At 45.9% G+C, this 24,406-nt stretch overlaps 1 protein-coding gene across 1 annotated transcript in view; it reads right to left on the bottom strand.

Annotated features, from left to right (window-relative positions):
- Window positions 1-2,337, bottom strand: part of EEPD1 (endonuclease/exonuclease/phosphatase family domain containing 1) — a 66,343-nt gene extending 64,006 nt beyond the window's left edge. Inside the window, exon 1 of the mRNA XM_075745444.1 lies at window positions 1,011-2,337. Within this exon, the coding sequence (XP_075601559.1) occupies window positions 1,011-1,864 (854 nt within the window). The 5' untranslated portion in view covers window positions 1,865-2,337. The remainder of the gene's footprint in view (window positions 1-1,010) is intronic.
- Window positions 2,338-24,406: the final 22,069 nt, after the last annotated feature.

Raw genomic sequence — 24,406 nt, 5'->3', positions numbered from 1 at the left:
CCACAACATCCCTGTTGCAGAAGTCCAGGAGTCCCCCGCCTATTCATTTCCAGCTGGAAGTTTGAATGGCAGCCCATAGAGAAAAGGTAGTTTCCCAATACTGTAAACTAAATGCCAGATCATCTGGGACAGATTTCGCATATGGAAAGGAAAGGGTGACAGTTACTTCAAACTCCTTATTGCCTTCTTACATTTCTGTATCAAGCAGAAAGTTTTGCAGGAGAGACATCCCCAGCACTGTTGCCTGGCCAGGCAGCTGCCCCCAAGGATGAGCAGTCCCTCCAGCTCAGCAGATGCACCATGACAGCTCGTTAACAAGCGGTGTCACCCTCGTGAGATGAGCCATGGCATTCCATGCTCATTACACAGCCCAAACTGTCCTGACTACACTCTCAAACATTTCTGATTTGAAAAGGGGATCCGAGGGGGAGCAGACTGCAGCCCTAACAGTGAGGTTAAGGAAGTCACCACCCAAGCAAGACTCTGGGGAAGAGTCACTGGAAGGTTTCAGCTTGGCAGCTCCGAGAGGGGCAGATGTAGCACTGCATCCTGCCTCCCAAAGTGGTACTAAGATGCTCTGGGAAACACTGTAAGAAACAGGGTACATACAGAGCAGCTCCTTCCATGCTATCCCCCCCCAGCTTCCGGCAGGACAGACACCCATCTTGTTCAAAAGTCTCTTGACAGAGAAGAAAACCTTTAACAGGCTGAACGTGACTGACCATAACAGCTCAGTTTTCCCTGCACAGATGTATGTAAATACACATGTAGCTCCTCAGCAGGTCCACCACCCTTCAAGGACTATAGAGGCTTCACCAGGGGACAGTCACTACAGCCCAGCATTAAGACTCAACAGGGGTTTCATGCAAGAAGTGAGAAACATTTAATAATCCCAGGAAGGAGCAAGTCCCACTCGGGTCACAACAGGCCTCTAGAGTGCCCAAACCCCAAAGGTATCAACTTACAATCCTGCATGGAGCTGGGCCCAAAGGCCAGGTGCTGCCTCTTACCTGTTCTCCAGCAGCGTCATGCACACAACCTCCCGCACGCCTGGGTTGTTGGCTTTCTCAGTGGAGCAGCTCTGCAGGTTCCAGGTAGCCACCCTCAGCACAGGTCTGCCATCTCTCACCCCCCCGAACATCTCCACAGAGGGGCGAGTGGATATGATCTGGGTTGGACCCCCAGGAGGAAAGTCCAAGTCCTCGCTCTGGAGGCTCAGAGAAGTGGGGCTGGGGTGAGGCTTGGCCGTGAAGTTAAGACCACCATTGGTGTTCGTCGAAGGGGGCCGGGACCGCTCAGCAAAAATCTGATGCCTGATTTTGTCCAGAAAGGAAGAATTGATGCAGTCCATCCTCACCAGGTCCTCAATACTTTTGAAGGGACCGTGCTCTTTACGGTAGTCCACGATGCTGTTGGCAATCTTCTCCGTGATGCCACGGATGCTCATGAGCTGGGCCGGGGTGGCGGTGTTAATGTTGATCTTGGTGGCAGAGAGGTGGTGCTCGGAGGCCAGGTCCTTGCGCAGGGAGCTGGGCGAGTGCTGCGCAGAGCTGCCCTTGCTGCTCACGCAGATCTCAAACTTCACCTGCTCCAGCTTGGCTGCCCCCACCCCGCTCACCAGCGCCAGGTCCTCCACTTTCTTGAAGCCACCGATGTACTCCCGGTACTCCACGATGTTCTGGGCCACCACCCGGGTGACCCCGGGGAGGGTCATCAGCTCCTCCTCCGTGGCCGTGTTGATGTTGAGCCTCTCCTGGTTGACGAGGATGTTGCTGAAGTTGCACGCAGCGCTGAACTTGCGGCTGTGGCACAGGTCCGCCGGGTCGCGGGGGATGGAGCGGTGGCAGCCCAGGCTGCCTCCCATCTCACCGCCTCCGTCGCCGCCGCGCCGGGCCGCCGCCGGAGCCGGGGGAACGGGCGAGGGGCGCTGCCGGGGCTGCCCGCCCGCGACTCATGGACCCCCGCGGGAGGCTGGCGACGCCCCGCGGCTCCGCGCCAGGGGACGACGGACCGCGGCGGCTGCAGGGCACCCTGCGGACAGACCCGACACCACACGCCCGGTCAGGCGGACCCCGGAGCCCCTGCGGTGGGGCCCCCGCGTCCTTCCTCCTCCTCCCCGCCGCTCTCCTCCTCTGGGGCGGGGGGCGGGGCACAACTGCTCCCTCAGCGCCTGAGGTGGTGGTGGTGCCGCCGCAAACGCTGCCTGGCCGCCCGGCCCGCCGCTCCGCTCCGCTCCGCTCCGCTCCAGCCCCGGGCTCTCACAGCAGCTGCTGCCGCTGCCCCGCGCCCCGCCGGCGGTAGTAGTAGCCCGGCGGGAGCTCCCGCCCCCTCGGCGGGGCGAGGCGGAGCCGCCCGCCGCCACCACCGCCTCCCGGGGCGTCACCCGCCCCGCGCCCGCCCCCGCCCGGCGGCGGCGGGGACCGGCCGGGGCTGAGGGAGGGAGGGGGGAGAGGCGGGACTCCCTCCGGGACCCCGGCCCTGGGTCCGTCCCGAGCGCCTGCATGGGGCGGGGAAGGATGAGGAGGGGTGACCTCCTCCTTCCCTGCATGGGGGACCCCGAAAGGTGGGATCGGGCTCTCAGGGCCCAGGGGGATCCGAAATGGCCGGACTGCTGTCACCTTGCCGTTAAGGGTAGGCTTTTCGTCCAGGTGAATGGGACGCCGGGGTCTCAGGTGCTCAGATGCTCTCTGCAGCGTTCCCACCCCTGAAGTTCCTTGGGCTCGCCTCTGCAGCTGGCAGGGCATCGGTGTGTTTTCAAACCTCACGAAAGCTTCATCAGTCATCTCCACTGGCTTTTTTTGCTGTTGCAGGTGCTATGCTTTCATACATCTGGGTAAAGACTGCTTTTTTTTTTTTTTTTTAATCTTCACATCTTAGGCAATCGTGAGAGTGCTCAACAAACTGAAACTCCCTGCAGAACGATGCTTTTGGACATATTAGATCTGCATGCTATGCCCACGGCCTCTGGTCTACTGCGTGCCTAAGCCATTACCTGAGACAGAGTACCACCGTTCTGCACCAAAATTGTGGTCGTGTACCAGCTGTGTGCCTGAACTGGCATTAATGTAGTTCGTTTCTGCCCTGAGAGCCGCAGCAGCCTGCCACAGTCTGTGTTGGTAAAGCCACCAAAGTATTTACCCGGCTTCTGCTGCATTGAGTCCCATGCTGCACTGTCTGCAATGCTATCTGTAGCCAAATTAGCTCATTTAAAACTAGCTTGACTATGCCCACACAGGAGTGACTGCAATGTCAATGCATCCAAATTATAATCCGTGGGTGTAATTGAAAGGAAGGGGGAGGAAAACCGAAAGAAAGAGCAACATATGCTTGCAGATGCCCGCTACACACACTGACGCTGACAGTACACATACATTGCTTTTATCCGGATAGAATATGGTGCATGTATATTTTCAACATCAAGACTCTTGGTTGGCCCGCTAATGAAAATTAAACAGCTTGTAATAACAGCTTATACATGTATATTTCATGGCAAGTTAATGGAAATTATTTGGGTTGCCTTAAAATAAAAAGTTGAATTTGTTCAGCTTCTTGGGGATTGAGAATGCAATGTGCTGCGCCGGGCTTTCAGATTGCACAGGGACACTGCTGCTTTAATATTTGCACTAGATATTCTGCTGCGGATCACACATTTCTCTTCTGTTCGCCTGAGCAATAGAGTTAGCAAATTATCATTACGGGAATGGGTACTGGCTGCATTAGGGTATTGGCTCTCTGCTGACTGTTGGAGTGGAGAAAGTGCTCGCTTAGGTGATTAAATGCTTCCACGTCTACTGGAAAGTGCTCTGTGTGCTGCGATAACAGTGGCCAATGCAGCAGGAGTCATGCTGGGCCTAATCCTGCTGGGATGATACCAGCGCAGAGCTGGAAACAATTAACCATTGAAACGCGTATTCTTCGTGAGGCAATATTATTACGGTAATAGCTCCACAAGCTGTTATCTCAATGGAGAACATACTCTTCTGCTTTCTACAGCAGGTTGTTTCGAATTGATCCAGGCTCATTAAATAAGTTTCGAAGCTGAAAAGTACCAAAATCCATCTGAGGCATCATCTACATTGCAGGCAGCACTAGGTTTTCTGTGTTTCAGAGAGAAAGCAGGAGCATCTCCAGAAAGAAAATAACAGATGTCACTCTCGTCCAGCACTTTGTATTATCAGCAACTACTCAACATTTTTTGAATTTGCAGCACCAAGATAACTTGTGACACTGAATGCAGCTGAGGAAGTGGAGCTCAGAGGGGTGCAATCAGTGTCCCATCTCCTAATCCAGAGTATGACCCATGCTAATATGAGGTGCAGGGGGGGAAAGGGGGCTTATCACTCCATTAGCCCCTTACCCTTTTTTTTTTTCAACACTATGAAAACGTCAGTTACGGGGAGCTTATTGAGCTCCGAGTCAAATTTTGACATGTCTTGGTATTTTGAGGAAGTGCCAAAAGATGTGAAAAGGTACAGGTTTGGTTTATATTTTAAAAGGTTCAAAAAAAAAAAAGATGAGTCAACTAGCTTGACATCAGTGTTAGGCAATCCATTAACATGAGAAAGCTAAAAATGGGGTGCAGTCAGTAAATGATTGAAAAAACAATGGCGAAATTATTGACAGCCAGTGTAGGCAACAGAGAATAAATCTTGCAAAACCCAGGTAGATACTAGATTTTTATCTTCAATCCTATCCCAACCTCGGTGTATTTAAATTTATTCAAGAAGTGATTGATGGTGGTCTGCTGGTGCTCGCTGGCTGGCAGGTAGCCTCCCCGGGGCTGCTCGGCACCTAACATGGCAAGTGGCCACAAATCCGGGATTCCTGGATCTCCATCAGCCCTGACAGGTTAGAGGGCTCCGAGACGCCGTGGGTGGCTTATTCCTCAGGATCTGCAGCTCGCTGCCTGCCGAGCAGCTGGCTGCCTGCCAGGGCCGCCTTAAAAACCTCTCGGCAAAGGCAAAAATTGAGTTTTCCAGCTCTGAGGGTGCAAATCTGGGGAGGACCTCACAGGGCCAGGCAGGCTTCCACAGTGAGAGGAGAGCGGAGGACGCCTGCAAAAAGCCCCTTGGGAACGGCCATCGCCCATCACGCAGAGTGTTTTGGTTTTATCACCGCCTGGCAGCCATTTGTTGAGCTTGGACTTGCTTTGCCACTGTCTAGAACCCTCCTAGGCTGAACAACTTGCACCCTGTCCCCCCAAGCAGCTAGTGAAACGGGTTCCTGGACAGCTGAGTGACACCAGGACGAGCAGCCGGCCACGTGAGAAATGCAGGGGTAGGGCAGTGTCATCTGCTTGGCAGCTCTGGAGGTCTCAAACTCCTCTTCCCTGCAGGAATTGTTCAAAGAGGAAAGAACAAAACTAACTTTTTCCATAGGAAGGAGGTTCTGCAGCACTTAATTAACTTTAAATGCAATGTTTAAGGAGGATATGGAATTGCTTGAACCCATAACAATGGAGTAGATGCCAATACTGCTAAGCAATGTCTTTTGACTTAATTCATGCAAAGAATCAGCCTAGAGGCCACTATATTTTGAAGGCATAACTTCTCAGCATTTTAAGATGGTCTTAAAAAAACCCAACTATTACTCTATTTTCACATTTTCAGAAATGCACCATCTACATTGCAGAGAGTCCAAACAAACAAATCCTGTTTCATGATGAGGGCTAGAAGGAGCCAGGAGATGTTGCTACAGAGTTTGCCTTCAGTCTTCAGGCAGCAATCGCAATTCCCGGCAGCCCACCGTGTGATAGCAGCGCCTTTTCCAGCTCTCTCTTACACAGAGTTTGGGAGCTGAGGGTTTGGTGCTGAGGAGCAGCTGCCCTCCTAGGGACCATGTTTTCAGACCTGCCACACTGGGCTCTTAATGGGCAAGGACTTGAAAAGGCAGCTGATTAACTGCAGTGCCTGTACTTTTATTTAAAGGAGCTATTAAAATAATTGTTTTCCTTCTGAGAGGACATCTTCAGTAACACTTGTAACAGGTGCCCGAGGCAGAAGACAGGCAGTGTTTTTATGAAGACAAGTAATAACAAGTAGGAGTTAGCAATTTCATGAGCGGTGGGACTTACGATGTCTGATTTCTGATGGCTCTCTGTTGATTTTCTGATGTATAATAATAACGCTGAGTATCCATTAGTCTCTCAGTGGGGTCACTAATTTGGACATCTCTGTTCTACGTGGCCATCAATTTTTGTGGCATTTGTAGGAACTCTGTATTTTTGAGACATTTAACCTCTGACAAATTTGCTTGAAATTAGCCCACACACTAATAAAATCCCTGAGGAAGGCATGATGAGCAGAACAGCAGAGCACACAATCACATGAGTTTTTTCTTAGGAATCCAATGTCTATGCTGTGAGCTCTTTTTCCTGTAAGGCATTTTATATGGCTGCCAAAGTTGTTGCAAAAAAGATTAAGTGATGTCACTGGTGCTGGGTTGCCAAGTTACGAGTGTCACATCCTACAGAGAAATACAGTCAGAAGGGTGAGCAGAAGTGACTCATCCTTGTACCTTGATTAGGGCTTCGTTTTGGTTGGTGTTGGGTCTGAAACCCAGACCTCTAACTCCCACAGGAGATCCCAACCACTGGCCCACCATTCTCTCCCATCAGTGTGTGGTGGGACAGCTCATCCCGGAGGGAAATGAGAGGAACCCGCACTAGAGAAGATGTTGTCCAGCAGAGCTTTGGGATGTGGTTTCCAGTTTCCTTAGACAGCAGGGGGATTTGATTCTCATCCCCCACATCTGAGGCGGCATTTAATTACCCAGACATCCCTTGGGTCACAGGGCTGGAAAGGAATTAAAAAAATCTAGTACTTCCTTCATCCCAGGCAGAGTCGCCAAGGTCATGCTTGCAGAAGCTTACCTACTCCAGGCCTCTGGTGGTGGCATCTCTGAACTTCCCAGAGGAGAAACATGGCATACAGTGGACCTGTGTCACAACTAGTGTTTTCTCTGAAGCCTAGTCTGGCAAGCCGCTAATAAAAATGCCCACAAATCACTACTTTGTGAATTTGGCAGGGTGGAGAGTCAGAATTTGTGACTTGCGAGCTAGGTGTCTGTGCTGTCACTCTGGGCAGGCTTTCCGTGGTTCCACCCAGAAGCAAGCATCAAGTGGATTTTTGTGAAAAAGGTACGGGCAATGAGATTTTAGGCACCTCGAGAGACAAGCAAGAGGAGAGGGAAGGTAAACCAACATGCTGGAAAGGGACATTCATTATAGCCATCAGCACAGCCTTTGGTTATCAACAGTTGGACAGCCAGCCTCTCAAACATTGCTTCTCATATAGACCTCTTACCCTTCAAATGTCTTAGGTGATGCCTTTTGGTGGCAGAAAGGGATTTAAAATGCAAGCAAGTCAGCTCACTAATTTACAGCGAACCATGGACTTCACAGGCAGTATGTCTCATTAGTCCTTTCTAAACATTTGCATTTCAAAAGCAGTAAAACTTGTTGATGTTTAGTGCCAGAAGTAATGATATTGAGGCCTATCTCCTGATTGCTCTGTTGTTTCACTGAATAAATTATTATTTTGCATTATTTGTCATTTATATCTTATTTGTAGTTACCAGGTTACCTTCTACTACATGAAGAGTTAAAAACATAATTAATTTTCTTGTTAACAAATTTTAAAGAAATGTTCAAAAAATCCATTTCATGTTTACTTTTGACTTTTCAGAGAGCTTCATGAACACTAATTAACTCATACAGACAGCAGTTTAACTCAAAATGATTCCACAGTTACTGTAGCAGCCAATGCAATTCTGCCCAGACTTAAATATTACTTACAACTTCTGCTATTTGGGGGTTTTGCTTTTGGGTTGGGTTTTTTTTGATATAAAAACTTAAGAGCTCGGTCTCTACTTCTCATTCACATGAACAGTTGTGCTTCAGACCCTGAAATTATTCAGAGACACAAAACCTGGACTCTTAGTTCTCCTAATTTTCTCAGACATAAGGAGAGGTCAGTCAGGTCTCCGTGTTGTTTACTTGTGCTAAGTTTCATTTGTTTCCTGTCTCTGCCTCTTCATGTGTAAACTTATGTTTATTAAGAAGAAAATAAACCACAAAGTGGAGTCAAATTTTCCCTTAGCCCCAAATTCTCTGAGGAGATCTGCAGAGGACAGAGCCTCAGTATAAAGCCATAGCTCTGCAGAGGATCAGGTCATTGGTTTATGAAACAGTGAGTGTTTTGTTTAAGACTTTTCACACAAAACATAGCATCTTGCGTAAATGAGCATCTCCACTACTCTCTTGAGAAAATCTGTCTCACATTGCAAGTCCTGCACCAACAATTAAAAGGGTTTCATGGCCTCAACCACTCCCAGCAGACTTTGAACTTCTCTGAGGAACCTCCCCAACAAATGACACCTACATTACAACATCCTCTGTGAAAGTTTGATCTACTTCCATAAAGACAGAGTAAGGATCTCTGCCGATTTACAGGAGCAGGCAGACCTGTGCTGTTGATGGAATTGACTTGCATGGTTCTCCATATGAAAGCCAGGTTTGTTCAAATGAAAGCATAAAGGAGGTAGGAAAACAGGAGAGTACAGAGGTCTTCCTCTAGAACCAGGCCCTGTAGGATGGCTGCTTAGGGGACACAGGCGTGCTCAGGTCAGCAGCGTCTGGGGGAATTGGCAGCAGAGCATCTGAGCAATACTGGACCACTGGAAGACAAGCAAGTCCCTAAGCACCTGGAGATGAACACCCTTGAGCTATTTAAAATAGCAAATGAAGGACCCATTAAACCTAGCTTTGCTCCCTGGAAAGACTCTGGCATAAATAAGGATTATAAGTACTTGGAAGATAATTAGGTGTTCAAAAAAACCCACCTGCATTGCTTTACCAAACTCACTTTTTTCTTTGGTGGTGCAACTGGCTTGTGGGATAGGACAGAAACAGCAGATTAATGACAGAGGGGGTGGAAGCAAGTATACTAACAAAGCTTGTAGGTACACTGAGCCTGAGGGCCTGCAAGGACCTTGGTGAGCAGGATCAAAATTCAATGTAGTCTTCACAGATCAGAGGGACGTTCCAAAACTGACAAGATGAGCTTTGGTAGAGACCTAGGGAGGAGAAATCACAGCATCCATTCAAAGTGAGGAGTAACTGAGCCACAGATGGGGCAGGAAAGACTCAACAATGTAAACAGGAATCAGCAGGGTGGCCCATTAGGTAGACAACAAAGGCCGTTTCTAGCTGATCTCATGAATCTTACCAACATGATTAGGAAGATAGCTATGCAATGACACAATTACAGTCAAGAACATGATGCTTGGAGCCACCATACCAAAGTATTAATGAATTACTGCCAGATGCTGTACAAGTTGCAAAAACCAAACAGTTCCCCCCAGACAAAACCCACAGCCCTGAAAGTGATTACTGTTTTAAGACTAGATCCTACTCCTTGCTTATGCTGAGTAATATATACTCTGATAAACAGCCTAATTGGAATCACGGGGACTATGAAGTACTGCTGGACAGGCATAAAGCTTGTGTAGCCTGGGGTGAGGAGTTTGCTTCCTAAATAAGGGCTTAAATTACGTAAGATGTCAGAATGTTCTTTTTACTGTATGTGACGTTATGGCTGAGGTCACAGCCATAGCTCCAACCCTTGTTCTAGCCAAACATCATCTGCTTTGGAGAGGCTTTTCCAAAGTTTGAAGAGCCATGAGGAAAAATAGCTGTCGCCATCTTACACAAGCTTTTGCATTATGTCAGCAGCACGAGCTCCCCATGCTCTGCAGGATGTTCATTCCTAGTCACCTGGTGTATTCGTTAGTGTGACTCAACATGAAAACAATACAGCAGATATTAGTTGGCTGTAATTTCTATGCAAACATTGTTCTAAATATTGTGGGACTTCTGTTTTTCCTGTTATGGATTCTCAGACTTTGTTGTGGTTCATGAATGGCTCCCAGCACCTCCTGCTTCAAAAACAATCTCACTACGTATCGTGAAATCAGGTTTTAATGCTTCTCCCAAGTGTCCCAAAGCATGTAGTTGATTAATTCTGATTTCACACCGTAGATAGCCGTGTCACACACCCCCACACCCTTGCCAGCCCATACAGGAGCCACATTCTTCCCATGTTAGTCATGGAGCACGTCTGCCTTTAACCTATGCAGCGGCAGACAATTATGGGACATAGGGTGCTCTTCCCATGACTCAGGAGACATGCCAGTCTCCTGACACTGCAAGGTGCCGGGTGTCCCTATCCTGCCACCTGCCAAGTGACCTCAGGGGATGCTGTTATCTCACCAGTGGGACTCCTAAGATAGGACAGAAGGAAGACAGGACACTCAGCAGGGACAATCAGCTCAGACAAATGGTTGGATCAATGGCTCGCTTAAGCTGACTAAGGCCCCATCCCAAAGGTTCCAGTTGCCGAATCTGACTGTTCCTCATGCACACGCACACACACAAGCTGCGACAGTCAAACACCTCCAGGAAGACAAACGCTGCTCCTTCAGTGTGTATACCATACTGCCATCCCAAACTGGACATGAACTCGCTCCACATGTAATATAGGGCTGACTGCATGGTGACCTTCCTACCTTGGGCTTCAGAGCATCAGGTACCTCTTTTGGATACGCTGATTCCCTTGGCCTGCCTGACATCCAGCACTCCTAGGCAAAGTCAGCAGGCTGCCCACAGGTCACCTCTCAGACCATTAAATTTGTCAGGTATGAGCTATCCAAACTAAATAAACAGTTGCTGTTAGGTGCACTACAGCATTCATGCTGTGCAGGGATGCAGAGACAGATTTTCAGCAAACCAAGGCATCACACATAATATTTTCTTTTTTTCCCCTGCAGCTTTTCCCATTGCATTTCACCGCTTGCAGGCATTACTCCTAACAGCATATGACAGTAGGGTTTTAGAAAGGCAAGTTAAAAGAGAACCTGGAATAGTCTCCATTTATTTTAGAGAACTTCAATATAGAGATTATCTATCAAAGGAATAGAGGTCTGCAGGTTTCTAATGGCTGCTGTCCCAGCTCTGCGAGGTCTTTGGACCTGAGCCTGCCATTGCATGCTGCGCGTGAGGATCTGCCACCTGCGCTGCCCTCGTTGAATCCAGCTTTCTCTAGCGTGATTACAACCTGCTGGCGAGTAGGGGATTGCCCATCATGAGGAAGGGTATCAGCACGCGGCCTTCACAGGGTGTGTTTGAGATAGGCAGCCATGCACGCTAACAGTTGGCAGGGACACTAAACAGCCTTCACATCAATGGATCTCGATACCGTCTGGTTTTGAAAGGGCTAATTCTGCCAGAGGTCCTGGCCGTCTTTGCGGGAGACTGAAAAGAAACAGGGAAGGAATTTTGCCCCGTCTGTATTCTTTTGTCCTCGCTGCTTTTAGATAAGGTGACACAAATTTGCAGATTTGAATTTAAGCTGGTAATTGTTTAAGGCACAATGATGACTCTGTATCATGAGAACAAAAGACGAAAGAAACATTGTTAGAGAAGAAAACCCTCGAATCAGGGAAACCACTGTATTTTCTCCTTCATTAAGCTCTAAATGTCATCTGGTTTTGCTGGGCAGAGGCTCTGGCAGGTGTAATGTGGGGCGCATGGCCCAGCAGAAACATTCCACCAACTTACTGCAGGATCATAAACCAAAGTAAATACTCAGAGATAAGTTCCCTGAGGTGTTTGCAAGTCCCTCAGCAGTGCCAGGGGCATTCTTCCCCTTGGATTTCAGGAAGGGTTAGAGCTTCCCAGGAGATCAGGCCAGGTGCAGTGCATGAAAACAAAAAGGCAAGACAAGAATTGGTGTTACCTTAAATCAAGTGGGGAAAAAAAAAACCAACCCAAAACCCAACCAACCAACCAAAAAAGAAAAAACCCCAACCAAACAACAATAAAAAATAACACCTGGTTATATAAAGGTCAAAATAGGTCTCTTGCCCATGCTCCAGGAAGTTCTCAGTGCGTTCTCTAACTCACATTTTAAAATCAAAATGCTCAAAAAAGACGGCATCAAGTAGTCTCACTTTCCAGAACTGGAACATTCAATAAAAAGTGAACTAATCTTGATTTTAAATATTGAATTAAGCTTTAAAAAAAAATACTTAGAAAAATGGAATATCCCAACAAAAATTCCTTGATTAGAAAAGGCCCTCTTGCTAAAAGTTTTGGACATTTGTGATGTCAAACAATTGTTCCAAGCTCGCTGTTAAAAATCAAAACAAACCCCAAGCTTTTAAGAGTATTTTTCAAAAAGGCTTGATAAAACTCTGTAATATTTGACTGATCTACGTTGTTAAAGGAACCAGGTGTAAAGGTGTTCACCTCACCATACCATGTCACTTTGTAGGGTCAGCTACGTAATGCACACATATTTTAATCTTTGGATAAAGCACAGGGGCTGCCCAGAGATAAGATACCCAACACTCTCCACGCTGTTTTCTAAGTTGCCTATGGTTTCACTTAGCAGCTCCCTGACTCATAGGATGGCATCGCAAGAGGCTCGTAGTCAGGCCCACTGGGAGTCATTCAAGATCCAGGAGCAAATTATCCAGGAGAAGCTATTTTCTTTGCTTCCCACCTACTCGTCTTCCTCTTGGCATCCACTCCTGCTCTTTAGACCTGTTTATGACTTGGAGCTAGCAGAGGCAGAGGAGCAGCAGCAAAGGCTGAGCTGGGCGAGGAAGCATCGGATGGCACAAGGTTTCTCTCGAAATCCAGTTGCCCCAGTTTTATCTCCTCTTCACAGCTCTGCTCAGAAGGCCCTGCCAAGCCCAACGCTGTGGGTTTTTTTGTTCTCCCTGTCAACCAAGAGACCCTTCCCCGTGCCTCTGAAATTTTAAAGCTGTGTTAAGATTCAAACTCAGTGCTAGGATTGCTGAGATAAGAGAGGGGCTCTTATTTCTGGGTGCAAGAGGGGAAAATCTGTCACTCCTAACCATGGCCTGGTTATTATTATTAAGACTCTTATTAAAACTAACTTAATATTATTAAACTCTTTAGATGTATTCAATTTCAGCAGAAAATTCTGAGCAATCTTTACTCCCACAAATATCCCCATGAGAGTGGTGCTGCCCTGGGGCAGGAGTCCAGAGAAGCTGAGGAATCACCATCCTTGGAGATATTTAAAACTCAACTGTATGCAATCCTGAGAAAATTTGACCAGGAGGACAGACTAGATGATCTCCCTTCCAACCTAAATTAATCTTCAGCTTTGTAGAAGAAGTTGGTCTTGGACTTGTTGCTTTGGTAAATAGGAGCTGGGGGAGGATTTGGTGAGCTGTGGACAGCACAGCTATGAGAGGAAGAGGAAGGGAATAGAGGATGGATAGCATGGGACTGACAGTTTCATATCCATTCTTGACAGTTGTATGTTATTTTTGATAGTGAAAGAATATGTGATCTAAACTGGATCAAAAAACAAGTAAAAAATCCTCATCCATCTGCTCTCAAATAATTAAGATTTTTTTTTTCCTGATTCTGCAGGAAAGGAGATAGTGGTTTGTTAATAATGTACAAGTAAACCCACAAGTCCTGAGTCAAAGCTCAGTTGAAATGGTCCAGCAGAGAGACTCCCTAGTCAAGGAGAGGTGCCTTCTCTGGGGAAGGAGAAACAAGGCAGCCTTCAAACAGCAGCATCACAGAGCTTTTATTCTGCTGTCACTTTGCATGATATATGGGGTTAATTTTAAGAGAGAAAAAACTGGTGGGCTTTTTTTGCCAAATAGGGAGAAGTTCGGTCACTTCAGAACAATGGAAGCAAAGAGAACTCAAGGGAATTATTCATCTTGTAAATGGAATTTGATTTTCTAATGCAAAGAGCAGGCTTTAATTACAGCAAATTGAAACAATAGAACATTTCCTTACTGAAAAGTTTTAGGGTTTTTTTGTTGCTATGATCACTATGCAAAGGGGATGTGTCTGCTTAGGAGTCCTAGCAATTATAGTAGGGTTTAACTTGAGCCAACTACTTTGTAAAAATTACCATAATTGACTACAGGAATGTTTTCCTTTAACTTACTTTTCCTAAGGACCAAACACAGATACCATGATGCATGCATAGTCATTGTGCAATATACACTACATTGGCACAGAAAAGGACAATTACCTCTGCTTTAAGAAAGGGTCCATTTCTTCATTTGAGAGCACGGCCTAGAAGAGAAGTAACACAAATGGATCTCCATCTCCCGCAGCAAATAGGATCTGCCATCCCTCAGCAGACAGACATCTAATACTAAAATGATGTTAAGATTCTACTCAATACTGGATGAAACCCCTTGCTAGCTTGCAGTTATTATATTTGGCAGCATCTATAATAAATAACCAGATTATGACTAATTGCATTAATAGGATAGCCCAAGGATCAATGCACGTGATACAATGTATCTCTCTGGCCAGGTTTTCAAGTTTAATTCTCCACATTTTATTCCATAGCTACACTCTTCTTAACTTTCATGGTTGCATCATGGGCTGGGGACACATGTACTGGCTCCTGGCATCACTTTTGGAAACAGAAGTTCCAAAACTTGAGGAAATGAAGTAAAAGAAGTAAACTCCCACACTCCTGTGAGGCTCTCTGAGTATGAAAAAAAATGCATGCTGTGTCTGTTAGAGGCTGCAGTCAAATTAGCATTTAATTACATTAACATTTAACGCCTAAAAATGTCAGGAAAGGACTGGGGAGGAAGAAAAAAATCAGAACTCAGAATAGAGACAGATGAGATGCACACAAGTTTAAATGCCTGATTTGGATTCCCAGTGAAGAACTGTCTCCATTTTTCTTGCCTCATGCCACACTGTATACAAAAATGTAGTGTGTTCAATGTTAAGTTGCCCCCACCTCCAGCTTTCTAAACTAGTTGAAGCTACTCAAATTTAACTACTGCTTCCAACTAATTTTTGTCTCTGGAATGTTGTTTGATAATGAAAATCGTGATGGGGATAAAACACATCATGTTCTTCTGAGGTCTCAGGACTATCAGCCATGCTCCATTTAATCTTAGCACATATCTGAGCAGGAGCTTCAATCTTTTGCAGGGAGTAGATGCACTTGGGGCTGACATGGCAACTAATGCTGTGCCTGCACGACGAGGAGCCACTCCAGAGAGTTGCTGCATGTGTTCAGCACTTTGTTTCTTGAGCCATGTAGCTCAGAAAGTTGCCCCTTCAGGAGACCAGTGATCTATCAGACTGAGAAGAGGCTAGGCAGACAGTCAGAGCTTCCACCTGAAAGAATACAGAAGCTGGATACATGTACAGTCCCTGCTAATGGAAGGAGTCCTATGCTGTAGTTCTTTTGATCAAGGGATTTCTCCAAGCAGCAGCTGTACAGAAGACTCTGGTCCTAGTTATCTCTTACATAAAGGCCAGATGGAATATTTTTCAAGATGCTTCTTAAGGAATTTTTTTTTTTTTAATTATTATTATCCTCTCAGTTCTCAGTGAGGATTCCTACAAAGTATAAACTATGTGGTCCTAGAAGGTCCAGTAAAAGCCTGCACCTTTGTGTTGCTCAGGGAATGCTACTCCAGCAGGATCACATTGCTGAGAACTTGGGATTTCACAGCAAAGTGAAATTACACATAGAAAAGAACATTCAAAAAACACATTTGTTTTTAATGAAGACATTAAACACTCCGAGCTTTGTCTTTTCCCTTCTGTGCGCAGCCTACTGCCTCTGTAATGAGCCCCCAAGCCTTGGAAGACCAGAGATGCCTCAGTGTCTCTCTGCTAGAGAGATTTCAGGTTTTTGGTCTGTTCACTTAAGAAATTATTTGACAGTAATTGATAATAGCGAAACTAAACTGCCTGGAAGATTTGAGAACAAATGTTTTTCTGAGTGGGGCTAAGGACTGTATGGCCTTGATGAGTCTTCTCATCATATGGAAAGCCCCAAGAAGGATCTCTTGCAGATTGTGGTGAGTAGGTCAGGGGGCTGAGGCAAATGAAGTGAGGGATGACGGATCCCTGAAAATGGCCAGAGGGGTTAATACAGCTTCACACACAGCATTTAATCTCCTCTCCTTTCTCCTAACAGCAAGGTTCAGACCTACTACATATGTCTCCTGTACTTCCAGGATAGGACATGCAAGGAGGAAACCCTTTGGGAAAATACAAGTGAAGGTATTTCCCTGGAAATGTCTGACGATCCTAGGTCACAGAACAAAACACTCGGAGGTACTTGCTCTCCACACTTTAAAAGGAGTGGGTCTGAGAAGTGAAAAGCTACAAATGCAGGAATGGAAGTCATCTGCTGGCGTCCTCCCCCCAGTCTTTCTAATCAAAGCGCCTCAGGAACATCACAAAAATCTTTCCTCATAGCATCTTAATTACACCTGGAAGTGCCATTAACCTCTCTTTACAACTGGAAAACTAGAGAATATAATTATATGCCTGAAATCACAGAGCCTGATTTGTCCCAGGCTCTCCCCTTGTCCCTGGAACTACTCCATCACATATCCTGTACACAGATAATCCTGCAAAGTCAAGCTAGACAGGAGAGAAAATGGGGAGAGCCCTTTGTTTTGAGAAACGACATCCAGACTCTGCATTTATCCTGCATGAGTCAAAGCAAATATTTTCATCCTTCAGCACTCTCTCCTGCCAGCTCCCCAGTTTTCCAAGGCGATACCCATAGACTGGAATTTCTGTATGAACATGAAAATGAAACATTACTGTACTGTAATAGCTTTTGGCATGGACATGTATTGCATTTGAATTATTGCTCATGATGTTTTTATTTCTGAACTGTGAAATCTTGGCCACCTGACTCAGATTAATATATTAACAAGATAAAACTATATACTATAAGGCTTCTTAGATGAAAAGCTTAGCTATGCGAGGGCTTCCTATTATCCTTTTTATCCTTCACTATGTCAGAATGAATTGTAGCATCTAAGTCTTCAGCTAAACCCCCTATTCAATACTTAATGCTCAACAGATAGGATAATATTTATTTTATTTTGGAGTTTAATTTTAGATGAGGTGACATGCAACAGAATGGAGCACAGTCACTGGAAAATGGTCTCCTGCAGTGTGATAAATGACAGATCACAAGTGAGTAATGCAGAGGCAATTAAAAAAAAGGAACATACCCCTGAAAGTTGGCACCCTATAACCCCATGACTAAGTAGGCAAGCAACAAAGTGAATGCCAACATCCTCAGCTATGTTTATGCAGTATGCTGCTCACATCTAACCATACTGTAGAGCACGATGGGGAATAGTCAAATGAGGAGAACTTCGGGTTAGTTCTGTGGCAGTGGTTATTTTTTTGCACAGCACAATTTGCCCTCCATACACCAGCTTCCCCTCCCTGTGCTGTTATCAATGAAGTCACTCAAGATCATGCTGTGCAGCTAAATAAGTTGGAAGACCTTGTCTTAAATGAGACATCGCTCTCCATGCAATAAAGCTTTCAAGCATCTGATCATATTGCAGCACGTGCATAGTCCCATTGGCTTTCCTGGCTCAGTGGTCCTGTATGGATGCTTGTGTGTCTTTTGCAGGAAGAAGTCCTCTTCAGATGTCTCTATTTGCCTGGCTTTTAAGAGGCTGCATGACCTCAGCAACGTGACCTACCGAGGTACAGGAGCTGGGACGTTCACTAGTGTACTTTAAGCCAAACAATGCAGGCAACAGTTGTTGGCACTGTCGTCTGGGAGAGATGGTCTACGCTACAGCTACAAAAGTCAATGAGAACAGGGGGACAGATGGATTAAAATAAAGAAATAATAATTTTTAAATAGCCGTGATGATACAGCAGGGAAAATGTTAAATCTCCTCCTAGCTTAGACTGCAGGGTGGAAAAGATATTTGGCAAAGTCCATTTCAGAAACACAAAGAGCTAAGATAGGCCTAACTCTGCATTTCATATCTGTTACCAAGACATCGTATAGTCTTAACTGTGACAGCATCTAAGATATCACACCAAGGCACTGAAATTAGTCATAAAACAGAGCACTATAATTCATACTTTCAAAGCTATTTTTGTTCACTTGGAGCTGTTTTTACAGACTGACATAATTGAACAACAGGTATGACAAGCCTTTACTGTGATGTTATCTTCACCGAGCCAGAGACTATGTTGTAGGAGAAGATGAAAAACAGAGCTCTGCCAAACAACACAGCATGGAGAAAGTCTACCTAACCCGGGGAAATCAGGAGGCTGCGTTCGTCTTTCTCTGAATCTAATCAGTCCCACCAAAGCTACCTCATTGTATGACGAGCTGTAGTGATGTTTCATGCTGGCAATTTCCTAGAATCCAGTTATAAACAGAAGACATAAGCAATGGGGGGGAGGGGGGGTAACAAAAAACCCAGACATATTTGTAATCTAAATATTCACCTTTCAGCAAGCTCCTGCCCTAGGCAGCTGCCTTCTGTTTCCACATTCCCCTTTATAGTCCCACCTGTAAACATGATGATACACAACCACACTCTTCAGAGCACGTGGGGCATTAGGTGTCAGCATGACGGGGTACAGTCATCCCTTCACCTTATCGCCAAATGAGTACGTATATGACAGCCCACACACTTCATCTTCATTGAGCCAAGCAATACCCCAAAAGAACAAGAACTTGCCTCTACTTGATCATTATTAGTATGCTTTAGTAGTAACTTTTTCATAGTGCTTCCCACCTTCCAGACAGACTGACTGCTTGTATTGCCCTTGTCATAGAAATCAAAGAATCATAGAATCTTAAGGTTGGAAAAGACCTCTAAGATTATCAAGTCCAACCGTTGACCCAACACCACCATCTCAACTAAACCATGTCCTGAAGTGCCATGTCTACGTGTTTTTTTTAACACCTCCAGGAATGGTGACTCCACCACCTCTCTGGGCAGCCTGTTCCAATGCCTGACCACTCTTTTGGTGAATAAATTTTTCCTAGTATCTAATCTAAATCTCCCTTGACACAACTTGAGGCCATTTCCTCTTGTCCTTTTGCTAGTTACTTGGGAGAAGAGACCAACACTCACCTCACTACAATCTCCTTTCAGGTAGTTGTAGAGAGCGATAAGGTCTCCCCTCAGCCTCCTTTTCTCCAGGCTAAACAACCCCAGTTCCCTCAGCTGCTCCTCATAAGACTTGTGCTCCAGTCCCCTTACCAGCTTCGTTGCCCTTCTCTGGACACGCTCCAGCACCTCACTGTCCTTCGTTAACATTCACCTGCATCTCACCAAATGGGCAGCTCTGACAGAGAAATTAAGCCAGAGCTCTGTTGCCACACAAGGCTACAAACTCTGCTGCTTGGGATACTAGACTGTGTCTCAGCAAAGCAGCACCTACACAGGCATAAGACAACCAGAACAAAATGAAATATTTACCTCCTCCTGATTTCAACCTAGTCTGTGCTAAAAAAGCCTTTGCAAACCATTCCCGGCTTTGCTCTCAGAGGCTCTGCTCAAAAGCAGCTGACAGCTGAGGCTTAAAAACCACATTGATGAGAGATAGCCTGTGCTGACTTAGAAAACCTGATGCCTAAAAAAGGCAGCAAGTAGCTAGCATCCCATGTCATTAGGAGATGTTTTTCCCATAGTGCCTAATGAGCCGGCACAGTGTTGGCTTTCAGTGGCAGCTCCTTCTCTTGCTGGGATTGCCTGACCAGGTTCCCCCAGCACAGGCTACTTCTTTGTCATCCTTCCTGCAGTGTTTAGCCCTGACTAGGAATAACAAAGACTGCTATAATGTGAATAATAATAATAAAAAAATCCCACTGTGCTGCTGACACCAGGAGAACTCATTGCCCTGTGGTGATCAAGGCAATAATAACTCTTCCAGTCCTGATGGGGATCACCAAAATATCAAGACTGATGGCTGCCCTTTCCCTTCTGACATGATAGTTAGCCCCTGGGAAGGAAATAAATTACTGAGCCACTTAACACCTCATTAGGACTTAACACTATATATTCAGCATCTCCAAGTAGCTTTTTCAAGCAGCTTGACTGTTTAACAGCAAGCTGCGAAGCTAGCTCTGATGGTATACAGCACCATTTCCTTAAGGGAAGCTTTTTCCTTTAAATGACTCCAAATCCCAGGCAAATAATTGTTTCCATTCTCCCTGTTTAGCTGTCCTGCTTTGGGTTGTATAGTCTGTCTGTATTTATAAATAACCCACTTTGTTTACCAATTATTTTAAGTATTTTCAGGAAAAGGAAGGAAGAAAACCCTGGGAATATTGCAATTGCCTGTCTGCCCTCATTAGCCCAGTAATTATTTCACTGTAATTCAATTGTTTCTTGTACTCAGTTCAAGATAAGAAGACTGCAGTAGCAATAATAACTTAAGAAGTTCTGCTTCTCTTTTTTTCTTCTTCTTCTTTTTTTGCTCTTTTCTCCAAGGCTGTTCATCCCTGCCTCTGCATCACTCCTCCCTCCTAGTTATGATATATGGGGGGCTTGCTACTGTGCATTGAATCAGAGCTAAAAATACTCATCCGCCTTTCTTTTTTTGTAGGTTTCGATTGGTTTTAAATCCAGATCAGTTGGCATTTGCATGGTGGGTACACTGTGAAAGCTAAATAAGATTTATCATATTTTATTCAAGTTAATAAAATCTGCAAACATGGTGTGACCTATTACTGAAAACTAAGATACTTTAATACCCAAATCCGTGAAGACTCAGGACTGCGTCAAAGCAAATGCTTTGAACTATACTCCAGCTTTTGATGCTCTTTACTGTAGCAATGGAAGTAGGAGGCAGAAACATAGATCCCCTGTGTATGACTCTTCCTACCAGAGGTATGAATGGTGCAAAATGTTCATGTAAATCTGGATATTTTGGATGGGACCAGATTTCTTCTGCTTAAGGCTTGGACTTACTGGGTGAGATGAACAGACAACCTGGGCTGCTCCGCATTTTAGGTTGAACGTAACCTGCTGTCTACATGGATTTGATGTGACCAGAGGTACAACCACAGTGGCACTTCGGAGGGAGAGGGTGCAGAGCTCTTCTTCACTGTGGGTTCACCGTGATGTCTCAGCCATCCTCCCCCATAACCCCAGGGCTTTTTCTTGGCTATGAAAACGCAGTTGTCATCCACAACAGGGTGTTTTTCTGTCACCCACAATATTCCCTGGCTTGAGATGGTACCATTTGTTCTCCATTCAGCTTCACTGGCAAGTTGGATGATCTCCAAAGACATCTCTGAGTATCCCCCGGTTAATTTGCTAAGGGGGTCTTTTTTACTGATGGCTTCGAGAACAGATTTGGATTGAAGAAAGATGACTTTATCCTGCTACTATGAAGGGGAGGAGGGGTGTGTTTAAATACAGGTCCTTTTTTAAAAAGCAAGTCTTAGTCTAAACTTGGTTGATGTGATTTCCTCAGGTAGGATATGTTGCACCAAACCACTTCAGAATTATGTCTTAGCTTAATTTTAAAGGTAAAATGATTAATCCTTCCACTATTTGACCCAGAACTGAACTTCAGAGCTTAAGGAGCTTTCCTTATGTGGGGAAGGGTTGTACATTCGTCCTCCTGGCATGTGTGCTCCCACTTACACCTCGTCCAAGCAACAGTGCAGAGCTGCCGTGCCAGAACCTCACTTTTTTTCAATCAAATGGCAACTACCATCCTTTGCTGGATGTTCAAGTCTACATCGCTTAAGTTACCTTTTGGCAACCTCCAGTGACCTCTGCATATGCCTGAGCCCACTGCACCAGCCAGGTGCTGAGATTTAAACTGCGAAGGACAATGCACCAGAGCAGATAGAGCAGCAAGGTTAGCGGATCAGCTCCAAAATGGGAAAAATAACTCTGATTTTGTCCAGACTAGCTGCATGTAAGATTCTGCGAACTTTGCTCAAGTTTCTCAAAACTTCCATGTGTTTATCTTGTTCATCGGCGTGGCCCTTCTCAGAGAAGCCAGGATGTTCTGGGAACTGTGCAAGAAGGGGAAACTTTCCATCTGATCTCACTGATGTCCCCCAGACAGGAACGACATGCATTTTGGTGGCCCATCAAGGCTTTCTGATTTGCCAAATGGCAACTGCCTTACCTCTCATAAACACTCCAAATCCAAAGAGGTGGAGGAAAAAGAAGAGGAGGAAAAGATAAGGAAAAATCAGGGAAAAAAAAAAAAAGACTGGGACGCCTCTCCATCTCCCAAGAGTGAATAAGAACTGGTTTGCAATAATCAGTCTCAGTGCCAAATCTTCCATTATTCTCCCACTCCCCAGAGGCTTTTCTGGGGGGCTGTTTTTAACTCCCATCACTTTTATGAACAGGTAACCTGTGTTCCTGCAAGCAGTGTTACCAGCCCCACTGAGAGGGCATGGGGGAAGTGTAACACAGAAGAGGAAGGGGTGATGAATTCTGCTGAGTCACCAGGAGGGATGTCCAAAAAGGGATGGAAATGCCACTTTTAGTGAGTATTTGGAAACTACCAGGACCCTCAGAGGCAGCCTCAGCCCTAGTTCTGTGCATCTGCCTCCAGCATCAAGGTCTGTTCCAGCCAGTGCGTGCGTCTTATCGCTGCATTGCAATGTGAAGCTGTCCTCAGCAGTACTTATTTTCTTAAGGGAAGCACTGGACCTTGGTAACACACTGCAATTGTCCTTTGACACCGTGTTTCCAGAAGGAGTTAACACCCAGCATCAAAAACGAGAACAGCTTATCTTGCAAAGCAACAAGAGAGGCAAGTGCCTGCTGTTGACCTTGGCTGGAGGGAGTCAGTGCCATTCAGCTCCTTGCCTTCAGTCCTGCCTTGGCAATGGTGAAGGAAATTATTCTTCATGTTCTGAAACCTCAAACGTCGACTTAGGTTGCAGATTTTCCTTCATGCTTGGTGGCAAGCACCAAGGCCTGGTGTGAAGAAGAGAAACTAGCTCCAACAGCAGCAGCCTGTGCCTTTGAAACAGGGAGAGCTGCTTTTCCCCATCTGTCACCGGTGACTTTCTGAATGACTTTGGCATGCAGCGGTGTGACAACCATTAAGACCCAGCTGACTGGTTTGCTACAGCAATGTTTCTTCCAGATTTACTGCGAGGAAAGCAGAGAAGTCCAACACAGCATCCCTCACAGAGAGGGGATGTCTAAAGCGCGCATCCCCCCAAAGCAGCAGGATTACTGCTGATTTTCCCGTGCTTGGACTGTCTCTAATACACCCTTGGTTCTCTTTTCAGTCCTGCAAACGTGCATCCTCTCCAACAGCAGCCTGTAGCACCTGCAGTACATCCAGCAATGTTGTAGAGCAGCAGGATTGTCCTGTAGGAATGGGTGAACTTGTCTGAACTAATTTCAGATCTCTTCAGGTATGATGGATTGGAAAGTTCAGCTCAGATTCATGCCTTTCTAGGCACAGAGTGAAAAAAGTAAACAGGGAGAAAAGAATGCAGGGGAAAATGGTACTCAGACTATAAAGCAAACAATATAAAAATGATTATGAAATTAGAAGCCAAGAGGGGAAAGAGAAAGAGGCTAATAAAACCGTAACAACCTGTGTCTTGAGGAGAACAGACATTGGCTCTCAGAAGGAAAAGGGAAGGTTATTTCATCCCTGGATCATTGTGCTCTAGCTAGAGCATGCTCTCATTCTAAATGAACAGACCACCATAGAAACCATAAACTATGACATTTTGAAAGCTAGGTAGATTTGCAATCCTCTTCAAAAAGCATTTTGAGCGGTTTGTAAAGCCTTATGTTTCTAAATATTTACTTTCAGTACCGGGATTTTGGTGATGAATCCATGCTGTCACCGTAGGTGGCTTGCTCCTTTTGCATTATTTTTTAATCAGTCTTCCTGAGACTATTCCCCAGCAACATTTGCAGTCCCAGGCCAGCCTGCTTCCCCATGGTTTCCTGAGTCAGGGCAGTGCTGGCTGCTTACCTGCTCTCAAGTCACAGGCGACTTCTGGGCAGTTCTTCACCCTCGCTGGGGGATGCGGAACTCAATCAGGTAGGTTTTGCAGGTGGAAAACTGAGTTATGGGGAAGCGAAACCACTTGACTAAAGCTACACAGCTGGTCAGGGACAGAACTGGGTGCCAAATCAAGGGCTTTTCAAGTCCAAGTCAATGCTTTCTGCTCTGAAATGGAACTTGCTTTGGGGAAGCCAGCCGCACACATCCCTCTGCTTGGGACCCTTCAGCGGACACCATGCAGGAACGCAGCCCTTCCCATCTCACCCCAACCCCAGGGCTGGACAGCCTGCACAGGGATGGAGAGGAACCTCAGAGCCGCTCCTCTCTCCGAAAGCCACGATCTAGTCTCTGGTGGTACCCTGGCACAAAGACCCTCTCATCCGCTGGTGCAGAAAAGAAAAATGCTATTTTACGTTCCTGGATAGTGGGAAATTTGCACGCTGCCAAAGCCACCAGTGTGGTACAGCACCCGCTAAGTAGGCAGACAGCTCCTGTCACCAGAGATGCTCCACGGCCATAGCGTGATGCACCGCTCAGGACTGTGTGGTGGCTCTCAGTGAG

Source organism: Balearica regulorum, chromosome 2 (assembly GCF_011004875.1).
Source record: "Balearica regulorum gibbericeps isolate bBalReg1 chromosome 2, bBalReg1.pri, whole genome shotgun sequence".
NCBI lineage: Eukaryota > Metazoa > Chordata > Aves > Gruiformes > Gruidae > Balearica > Balearica regulorum.
This window is presented reverse-complemented; position numbering and strand designations above follow the sequence as displayed.